We start from the raw sequence: 11,459 nt of genomic DNA, 5'->3' as shown, positions 1-11,459 counted from the left end.
ATAATCTTGAAACAATATAATAAAAAGAAGCCCAGAGGCTTTCTGCATTTTCAGAAACTGATGTATTATAAAATACAGCGTGGGTCGTGTTTGATATGTTTGCTCAGTGCCTGTATTAAAGACGAGCAATGTGTATCTTCGTCTCGTGTTTCGAACCCATTGTCCCTACTTCAATCTATTTATTTTAAAAGGTCCAAAGTTCGTTAGTTGTTATACTTCCTCTTTAGAAGGACGTCACTGTCACTTTCTAACTCCCACGACGCTCTGCAGGGTGCTGTAAGTATTGGCTGGTGTATTTTAGTAACACATGTATCTGTTAATGCATATTGTGTGTCGAATGTGTAACATGAATAATTGTAACAAGTCTTGATATTGATGCCAAGTAATGAACCCAGTCATGGGAAGATGATTTATGAGTGTATTCTCTGTACACTGTTATAATGAAATATGTTGAACGTGAAACAACTAGTTGTGTACGTTTAGCGTCATCAATAACACTATCATATTGAAATGTGTCGATAGTTGTACAAATAGCTGTATACCTATTAAGTGGCGGTGGGATAGCCTAGTGTTTAAAGCGTTCTTCGTCAAGCTGAAGATCCGGGTTCGATTCCCAACATTGGTACAATATGTGAAGCATATTTCTGGTGTCCCCGCCGTGATATGTCTGGTATATTGCTAAAAGCGGTGTAAAACTATACTCACTGTATGCCTATTAGGTATTAAATAACATTGTCATACTGAAGAGAGTGGACAGTGAAACAAGCACCTGTATATCAGTATTAAGCATTAATGTCACATTGAAATGTGTCGATTGTGAAATTAACAATTCAATGTGATATCATAGCAATACTGTATTGATCAAAACTTTAAACCTTCGACCTGGTTGTAAATTACTGACCGCGCACATGTACCTGTAGGATATAGAACAACACTTCATATTCAAGTGTGTCGAAAGTTGTTTTGGGGAACAAGAATCATTGTCATTCTGAAATGTGTCCATATTGAAACAAACGGCTATGTAACTATAGAGGTTTTAACAACATAGCCATTTTCAAATTAATCGCTGTTAAAACAAACATCTCTGTGTGAAGCAATAAAAATGGGTTTCAAATTAATTGGTGTTAAAACAAACATCTCTGTGTGTAGCAATAAAAAACGCGTGCACTTTAATATGTCGAACTTCGGTCCTCCCGAACTGACCTTTCAGCCGCTGCCCGGATGCCTTCTATCATTCATCATCATTCATACTTGGATCTCTCGAATGTCTCGACTGGATGTGTCGAATTGCCGGTTGTCCCGAACGCCGAGTGTCCATGTTATGCATAACATACTTGAGTCGAAGCTGAAAGAACCAGCGTAAATACTTCGGGTTATCCGATATTCGACATAGCGCCAAAGTGATGAAATTACGCACGACAAAACCGGAAGTTGGACATATTCGACACAAAAGGAAGTGACATATCAAAATTTGACCCCACGGCGTTGAGCTGAAGTAAGTGTTTTCACGTCACTGCAATGACAAGTAGACAAACGAAGGTTTTGAATGAATTACTAAGTTTCTATGATACCAGTTTTGATCGTGTCGGAAGCTTATTTAGACCAAATGTACTAATCTCAAGAACAGCACTAATATATCGTGAATTAAATAAATCACATATCCATTTAGGTCCACGCAATATGAAGTATCAAATTTCGCTTTTAATGTTTTCCTGATGAGATTCATATTTGTCCTAATCACACAAGGATACATATTTGGTTGTACAAAAGGACTTGATATGAAATTCAGTTTCATTTTCCCCTTAATCAAAATGTATAAATGTACCGTCAACGAAAATTAACTATTTTGTTTGAAAACATTTAAGGATACATATTTGTTTGTACAAAAGGACTTGATATGAAATTCAGTTTCATTTTCACCTTAATCAAAAATTATAATGTACCGTCAACGAAAATTAAATATTTTGTTTTAAAACATTTGCAGCTCATCAGTAGCTGATGTTATGGATCTTTGTCAGCCAGTCATCCGCCCATTAGCGCTGAAACTAAAATCATCATGGGTGGATATTAAACATGATTTGCTGTTTTTGTTGCTAAACGCCGTTTCAGCAGATTCCCAGCTTGTATGTCTGCAACAGACTTTCCGGTTATTGACACCGCGGCCATCGATTTACGCAACTGATATACGATGACATGTGTCAACCAAGTCAGCAAGCCTGACCACCCGATGCGGTCATTCGTCTCATACAACAAGCATGGATTGTTGAAGATCAACTCTAACTGGATCTTCTCGAGGCAAAATACGACTTACAATCCGTTTGTGCCCTAGCTAGGATTTAGGGACCTGCTGGTAAGTAGTGTGACCAGTAAGAATATTTGAACGCAGCCTTGGCTTGCACGAAATGGCTACTAGATTACACAAGAGAAGTGGTATGTAAACATACGAGAAGCTATATGAGCACACAGGGGAACAGATATAATTTATGTAAGTAAGGCAAACACACGAATAGATATATGGGCACATGTTTGGACAGTATTTGGATAACCTGTCTAAACCAATCTCAGAACATGTTCACTGGACCCGCGATGACCGGTGTAGAATTTGTCTTCGGCAGAATCGCTGAAGTGTAAATCGATGCTCATGATGTCAATCACTGGAATGTCAGGTCCAGGTGCACGCACTTGTTTACAGATCGCCACCAGCTAGCCAAAATATTGCAGACTACTACTTACGTTGCCTAACAGCCAAAAAAACACATGATGAAATTCGTATTCTAAACAAACAGGCCCGTGAACCACTCCACGAAACAGGATGTTTGAACTACTTTTCTAAATAACTAATAATTCTTAAATACTTAATAATTATTGGGAATGCTTGTTTCATTCTCACTATACACGTTCCTTGAGTGCGATGCTGGTAATCACAAATTATATTAATCTTTGACGAAGTCCATCGTGCCATAATTGGGAGATCGAACATCGCCTTCGACATTACGCTTTAACCACTAACCTAACCCATATTTCGAATGACATATTCATGTACACATTCGTATCAATCAATCTATACATCTGTGCTGACCGTATTTGCATAGTTCAAAATAATTACTGACACTTACCTTAGAAAAATGAAATACATTCATGTGTATGTCGGATACCTATTCTCCTCAAACCCAGATACATCAACAAGGAGTCAACGTTCAGGGGGGATAAGTTCCAGCCTTTCTGCGGCAAGTTCAGCCTTTGTGCGGTAAGTCCAGCCTTTGGACTTATACCTCAAAGGCGGGATTTATCGCACAAAAGCTGGACTTTTTGCACAAAGGCTAGCGCTGGACTTATCACACAAAAGCTGGACTTAAAGAACTTATCGCACATATGCTGGACTTCTCGCAAAAAGTTTTTTGCGATAAGTCCAGCCTAGGTGTGATAAGTCCAGCCTTCGTGTGATAAGTCCAGCCTTTTGCGATCAGTCCAGCATATGTGCGATAAGTCCAGCCTTCGTGTGATAAGTCCAGCCTTCGTGTGATAAGTCCAGCCTTCGTGTGATAAGTCCAGCCTTTTGCGATTATTTTAAAGAATGTCAAACTACCTTTGTTCAACGGTTTTCGATCAAGGTTACAATATTTCAGTTAGACACGTGAAGGACATTTCAAAATATTACTTACTAATGACAAAAAGGATGTTCGGAAGAATTCTCTAATTTTCTGTAATATGTTTGTTTTTGTTTGTTGTTACTTTGTTGCTTAACGCCGCACCCAACAATATTCCAGCCATATGGCGGCAGTCTGTAAATAATCAAATCTGGACCACACAATCCAGTGATCGACAGTATGAGCATCGATCTACGTATTTTGGATATGATGACTCATGTGTGTCCACTAAGTCGCCTCTTACGGCAAGCATGGACTGCTGAACACCACGTCTAACCCGGAAGTTCATGGGTCTGTGCTGAGATTAATTGATATCGGAACAAACAGTGCTATTTAGCATGAATAATATTTGTAATGTCTGTCAGTTTCAGGCCAGTCAGTAACAATGAAACTACACACACGTGTCTTCATCATCCTGTGTGCTGTCAGTCTCGTCTGGGCGTCTCTTCCATCAAATCACAGACCCTGTGGGAACAATGTTTGTCGGTGCGGACGCTCGACCCATAACCGAACCATACAATACATGGACTGTTCTAACCAAAGTCTAACTTACATTCCAAAAGCACCAAAACTAGATAAAACCTCGCCGACTTACATATTCTTCAAAAACAATTCTCTAACAGTTGTAAATAGTGCCACATTTCGTAACATATCCAGGCTGAAGGTTGTGTTTCTGCGACTACGAAGAAATGGTATTGTGAACATATCCAGTGATGCATTCTCAGCCCTACCTTATCTGCAAGGGTTAGATGTAAGTTACAACAGCATCAATCTTCAACAACTAAGGACCTCATTTAGATCTCTGAAAAACAAAAACTTTCAGAACCTGAATATGAGCCATATGAACATCGAGTCCATCCCAGAAAATATGTTTGCATCATTCGGGAACCTATCTTCGGTCACTATTTCACTTGCCTTTAATAGCCTCAAATTAATCAGCCCTGAACAGATTGAGAATGTTCCTGGTTTACAGTTTCTTAATCTTGCTTGGAACAAGTTGTCAAATGTTTCTATGTGGGAAAATCTAACCAGTAATATGAAAAAATTAAGACTTGATAATAATTATTTTGATGCTTTTCCAAATTTCTGTAAGAACGATAGCCATTCCCTTTTTCCTAAATTAGAAAGACTCAATTTGCAGTTCAACTTTATGAGAACGATAATTTCAGAACACTACAGCTGTTTAAACACACTGCAAATATTATATCTCAATGGGAATTTGTTTAAGACTTTGAAATCCAACATGTTTGCCGGTCTACACTCACTTGAAAATATAAAGCTCTCGGAGATATTTGCCCTCCTAAAGATCGAAAAGGCCCCGTTCAACAATACCAGTCTAAAGAAAGCATTTTTCCGGAAAAATGCGTTATACACAGAACGGCCTGAAATCAGTCTGAACATTTTCGAAGGCTGTACATCTTTGGATCTGTTGAATTTGGCTGACAACATTTTAGATAAAACACCCGAAGAACAGTTTGATCAGTTATTCAAGCCAATTAGAAATTTGACGTATTTGATTATGGGAGGTTGTCGATTGACCAGAATCCCCAAGGCTGTGACCAAATACCTTCATAATCTCAGGGTGCTTGTACTCTATAACAACAGGATCGGCTCCTGGCCAGATGGAACTCTTAACAGTCTGGTTTATCTGGATACAATCTACATGAGGGAAAATGTCATATCAGTCGTCTCTGAATCGTCTTTCCCTCCAGGATTCAGAAGAAGAGCCAAGCATATTGAGTTATTCTATAATTCGTTTCAATGTACATGTGAATTAAAGTGGTTTATTGACTGGATGAAGGAACGGCCACGCGTCTTCCATTTACCGGAATTTTCAATTAACTATACATGTATGTCACCTGCTTCTGTTCATGGTGTTGTCCTCGAGGATATACCATTGTCTGAAAACATATGTTTGCTTGGTCTCAACTCGAAAATAATCACGTTGACATGTTCAACGTTGTTGCTGGTGTTGCTTGTAGTCGGCTCGGTTCTGTATCGTCTACGGTGGTACATACAGTATCTTGTGTACATGATCAGATACAGAAACCGCCATGAAACGGATACTGGGCACTATGAATATGACGCATTTATCGCCTACAGCGTTGCCGACCGGCCCTGGGTCATCAAGACACTGATGCCCATTCTTGAAGGTGAAGGAAAACTGAACTTATGCATCCATGACCGTGATTTCGAGATAGGCAAACTCATTGTTGACAATATTGTTGATTGTATCGAAAATAGTCGCTGCTTGGTGATCCTTCTGTCAAATAGTTTTGCTCAAAGTGATTGGTGCCAGTTTGAATTGGCACTTATTCAGAGATATGTACTGGAGAATGGAAACCGTCTGCTCGTGGTGGTCATGTTAGAAGACATCCACACGAGTCACATGACCAAAGCTATGACAGCAATGTTGCAGACGACAACTTACTTACAGTGGGGCGAGGAAGATTATGCCAGGACCGCGTTCTTTAATCGACTACGGCTGCTGCTGCGTAGGCCCATTCAAAGGGCCAGAATAAGGACGAATTCGGTGTAAACCAGGATGTGATGGCCATATGGTTAAAGTGTTCACTTGGTATGCTAAGTACCCTGTTCGATTCTACACAGTTCAGTGTCTCCAGCAGAGATATTGTGCGTCATGCTTAATCAGTGTAACAGAGGCCCATGTGAACCTGATGTGATGGCCTTGTGGTTAAAGTGTTCACTTGGTATGCTAAGTACCCTGTTCGATTCTACACAGTTCAGTGTCTCCAGCCTTGATGTTGTACATCATCCTCAATCAGTGTAACGGAGGCATAGATGTGAACCAGACCCCATTGTGATGTAGACACGTCTCTGAGCTTCCTGACAACGAACGAATGAAAGTGACTCATATTTTCTTGTACTTTATTCTAAGCACTCTTTGATTAATACCCTGCGCTGTCAGATAATGGATTTAGTATCAACCAGTTTGTGTAATGTATTGATTGTTATTAAAAGTTTGATACTTGCTGGCATTGTACTCAACCTTTAGTATCCAAAAGGATTCTATATGATCCGCCTGGGGAGAAAGAGAAAATGTAAGCCCGCAATCCCCCTTAATGCCGACCGTGCAGGACAATGTTCAATCTAGACGTAGATTGTCAAGCCTTATTAAAGCAGCACAGCGACAGTGCGATGACACTAATGTTTTGAACGGTCAAAACCACGATGTTTAACCCTTCCTTCCCTGACGCTTTTGGAAATCTCCCTTTATGACGTCATTGCCAGATGAAATGAAGAGATGTTGTTGACAAATACTGTCTTTTTAAACAAAACGATTAAAAAACGTAATTGAAACAAGATTTATTCATTCTTGAAATGTACCAGTGTGATCAAATAATAAGCAAAGACAAATAACATATAATAAGTAAAGACATATCAAATACCTTTGCACATTTCAGATCTGCAAGATTAAATGTTTTGAAGTTAAATATTGTCTATATTATTTAGTTGACAAATTTCGTCTTGATTTGGTAACCGACAAGTTTACTGCAATGAAGCACTACCCACGTGGGTTAAAATTAGACTAGCGACGCACAGTGCCGGTATAATATCGGGATGTGGGTAATCTAGCCTTGGATACTTGTAACCTATTCATAGCTGATATCTATGGAATCCTAGAAGGGACATTGTCGCGTTGTCGCGCATTTTAAGATTTTTTTACACATTTTTGATGGGGCGACGATGCGACAACGCCACATATTTTGACTTTGAAAATTGTCGGTATGTCGCTTTATCGCCCTTTGGATGATTAAAAAAGTCATTATTCAAAGCACGACAATGCCACATAGCGACAATGGGACAAATGGCCGAAATGTCGCGTCTTGGTACCTTTGGTTAATTTTGCCTCTTTTTGCTAGTTTTTGCGAGGGCGACAACGCGGCAATGCGACTACGCGAAACTGTCCCTTCTAGGATTCCATAGATATCAACATGTGTTTTGAATATAATTTCTTTTGTTACATATGATATTCTTCCAACCATTTTACTGTCCTTTGTTGACAGGTGTGTTAAAATGATTACCATGTTTTCATCGAGAACTGGCTGCAATACTGCCGATGTGAGGTATAATTTTAACTCAATCATTTCTGTAAGCTTATTGCAGGTCACACTTCAATGGATTGCTTGCCATATTGTAAGAAGATTAGCTATTAAATCATACACACATATGTGTTTTACATTGTTTTGTTTTATATGTCAATGTGTTTTAATAGTATGTCATATATCTTCCGGGTTAGAACTGATCTTCAGTATAAACCCATGCTTGTCGTAAGAGGCGACCAACGGGATCGGGTGGTCAGGCTCACTGACTTGGTTGACACATGTCATGGTATCCCAATTGCTTAGATCGATGTTCATGCTGTTGATCACTGGATTGTATGGTTCAGACTCAAATATTTACAGCCTGCCGCCATGCGGCGTAAAACTAAACTCACTCCCTCACTCATATCTTCTCAATGAGTAGTTAATTGTTCACATGAGCCTTAATTAAGCACCACGACATGAACGTTAATTAAGCACCACCAGATTCTTAATATAGTCCCAGAAAATAATGACAAATCTCCGATCTGAACCCACCCAACGCCTTGCTTTTTCCTTGTCCATTGGGGGCGGTGGGGTAGCCTAGTGGTTAAAGCGTTCTCTCGTCACGCCGAAAACCCGGGTTCGATTCCCCACATGGGCACAATGTGTGAAGCCCATTTGTGGTGTCCCCCGCCGTGATATTGCTGGAATATTGCAAAAAGCGGCGTAAAACCAAACTCACTCACTCACTCACCTTGTCCATTGACTGGGGGCTCTCCAGTTCAAAACGGGAATAAACTGTGTCTGACATTGTAATATGGCAGTGGACGATAGTGTGGACAAACAGCAGCATTTGAAGATGCCTCGCGAACGTCATCCGTTAAATGGGTGAATACTCCAGAATATAATTGCCGTCAGTGATGATTTTCAGGGTGCGACATATTGTTTAGTATCCATCACATAACATTTCCATGCGTGGTGTAGATTAGGAACAGATACTCTTCAGAGAAATCCAAATGAATGTACCCAACGTTATGTTCCATCTTTATGACGGTGTTCTGGAAATAATCGCGTCTAGTCCAGACGATCCAGCTATTGACATCATGAGGTCTGCGCAACTGAGATACGATGACATGTGTCGACCAAATCAACCGCCTTCACACGGCAAACTAAAGTTTAACAACACATGTTTTCAAACTCGAGTTTGAGAGTGTGAACACTCCAACAACTCGCCACAAAAACCAATTTCAGAGTTGTCAAACTGTTGTCGAGAAATAGGACCGGTCTTTATTCTCACCCACATTTCCAGCAAATTTTCGGTGTTGTCGAGACGCTTGATTGGCATTTTGGATAGATTTATTTTTACCGGTACCACTAAACGTATTTTCTGCGCATGATCGGGAGGAAGCTAAGGTTAGGGTAAGGGTTGGCAGGGTTAGGGTTAGGGTTAGACGCCTGTATACAACAACCGGAAGCAGCTGAAACAATGGGTTAGGGTAAGACGTCTGTATACAACAACCGGAAGTAGCTGAAACAATGGGTTAGGGCTAGGGTTAGACGCCTGTATACAACAACCTAAAGTAGCTGAAACAATGGTACGGTATTGGTAACGTGCTCCGGCATTTAAGAAGATGCTATTTGATGAACGTAAAGAACTTTCTGGATTTCATCTTCTTTTTATTCTTTGATGCAACGTTTCGGGGCAGGTTCCGGCCCCATCATCAGGTAAAATGAACAGTAACTGTTACTGTGCCCATGAAGTCACAATGCTTATGACGTCACAATGCTATGACGACGCAATACATAACGACCTCCACATGTATTGCGTCGTTATAGCATTGTGACGTCACAAGCACCTGATGATGGGGTCGGAACAGGCCCCGAATTTTTGTATCAAAGAATAAAAAGAAGAAGAAATCCAGAAAATTCTCTATATTCATCAAATCAATCCTGTCAGTGAACTTGAACACTCCGTTTGTCGCCTCGTCCGACTCTTTAGTTGTATGTCCAACAATGAATCGTACAAGTCATATTTCAATTACACTAATTTCGTAAATATGCATGATCCTTAATTGTAATGCTCATGTGTATAGTCTTCAACCAAGAGCTGCTGTAGACGTAAATTTCAGGTACTAGATTCTCAGATTAAAACCCCGCAATCATACGTTTCTGTACGCCCAAGGGACGCAACTCTTATTATTGAAGTGTCTTTGTACAGACTATATAGAGTTGTAGAAAGAACGCAATCACACTGGTAGAGTGTTTTGACATTAGGGCGTACTCGCCAGGCTAGTGATCCAGCGAGCTTGAGGTGACGGGATCGAGCCCACCTGTGACCGGGTGTAAAAACCTTGGAGTCCACTTTGTGTGCAGACTCTTTTAGTGTTGTCACAACCCCTAGTGTACAGTACACTACCCTGTGCACTTAAAAGAACCCACGAATCCGTTGGTATATGACCAGATGGTGGCCACATGAATACGTGCAAACACCTAGTTGCGGGTACAGCAACGTGCAGTGAACTTGGACAAAGTACTGTGACTATGGGTCCCAGTCCACCCAGCTGTGAATGGGTACCTCGTAAGGATGGGAATGACACAATAACTCGGTGCGCCTAGTGGCTGCAAGAGTTGTATGCTCCCCAGGGAGTTGAGATTGACAATACGATGTGCCGTTGAGATTGACATCCAGTGAACGAGGGAAAAACTAAGCGCCTTTGAGCAGCTGAGCTGAGCTGGATATCGGCGCTATACAAATGTTAGTATGTAATGTAATGTACTGAGGAGGTAGGCGAACAAAGGGTATCTGTACGGGATATCTCTACACACCTGTACGGTGTCAATAACGGGATATAGGATAGTCGACCACCGTTTGTTTACTCTATGACGTGCTGGTGAGTCACTCTGACTGATGACTACACCACAAGTCACATGTATAGACATTTATGAAATCATCCTTCCCTTTTGTTTCTCGGGAATATTAGAGACCTTTCCGATTCATTTAAGGAAACACTTGGCGACACTCAAGCTCTTGATGCTCTCTCCAACGCACTTCCTGTTGTCGATCTGTATACATAAGTAATACCAGTGTTACCTATAACAGATGAGTCTTGTCAATTAAATATATGAATTTGAATAAACTACATGTGTAATGTAATTTCAGTGTCTGTAGTATATATTGTTACATGCATGCATCAGTGTGCGAAATAGTTTCCGAATTTTGCTAGCCAGTCGGGATAGCTGTGCCTGAAAGTTACTAACCCACAAAACAATTCAATAGTGAAATGTGAATGTAGACTCGGGTTTCATCACTAGACTGCTAATATGCTGAACATATAATTTTTAATTTTGCATGATTTAAAAGTGTATTATAACTTAATAAGTCGGAGAGAGTGATATATTTACAAAATGACCCCATGAAAATTCATTAGCCAGTTGTGCCAGTGACTGTGAAGATTTTACTAGCCAGACTGGATTTTTGCTAGCCACGGGCTAGCGGGCAAGTGGCTATTTCGCACACTGGGTAGAAGAAAATATTATGGTTTATGTGGCTAATTTGGAAGTTGGTTGGCATGCATTTAAAAAGGATCCATACTCTGTTTTCAATCAACCCGTGTCTTCAGCGGACCGTCGCTGTCTCTCCTGAATCAACGGAATGTTGTCACATCCGATAATGACATTGTTCACAAGGATGTTACCCCTCTCATAGTGTGTGTATCTTTCTCTCCTGTACTAGGTATGGGTTTGTCAACAGATGTGGTATGCCAGA

General features: G+C 40.4%; 1 protein-coding gene across 3 annotated transcripts; it reads left to right on the top strand.

Moving 5' to 3' along the window:
• Nucleotides 1-202: 202 nt before the first annotated feature.
• Nucleotides 203-7,839, top strand: LOC124258689 (toll-like receptor 13). Of its 3 annotated transcripts, none has more exons than XM_046692761.1 (3): nucleotides 203-276; nucleotides 3,175-3,247; nucleotides 4,019-7,839. In XM_046692761.1, the coding sequence occupies exon 3, from the start codon at nucleotides 4,033-4,035 to the stop codon at nucleotides 6,184-6,186; it is 2,154 nt and encodes a 717-aa protein (XP_046548717.1). In that variant the 5' UTR covers nucleotides 203-276; nucleotides 3,175-3,247; nucleotides 4,019-4,032; the 3' UTR covers nucleotides 6,187-7,839. The 3 variants fall into 3 exon arrangements, with proteins under 3 accessions (XP_046548717.1, XP_046548716.1, XP_046548718.1); XM_046692760.1 differs by having other exon boundaries at nucleotides 4,013-7,839; XM_046692762.1 differs by lacking the exon at nucleotides 3,175-3,247 and having other exon boundaries at nucleotides 233-276; nucleotides 4,013-7,839.
• The last annotated feature ends 3,620 nt before the right edge of the window (nucleotides 7,840-11,459 follow it).

Source organism: Haliotis rubra, unplaced genomic scaffold (genome assembly GCF_003918875.1).
Source record: "Haliotis rubra isolate DU_JTF1 unplaced genomic scaffold, ASM391887v1 Scf7, whole genome shotgun sequence".
NCBI classification, from domain to species: domain Eukaryota; kingdom Metazoa; phylum Mollusca; class Gastropoda; order Lepetellida; family Haliotidae; genus Haliotis; species Haliotis rubra.
The sequence above is the reverse complement of the archived record's forward strand: the minus strand, read 5'-3'. Positions and strand labels throughout refer to the sequence as shown.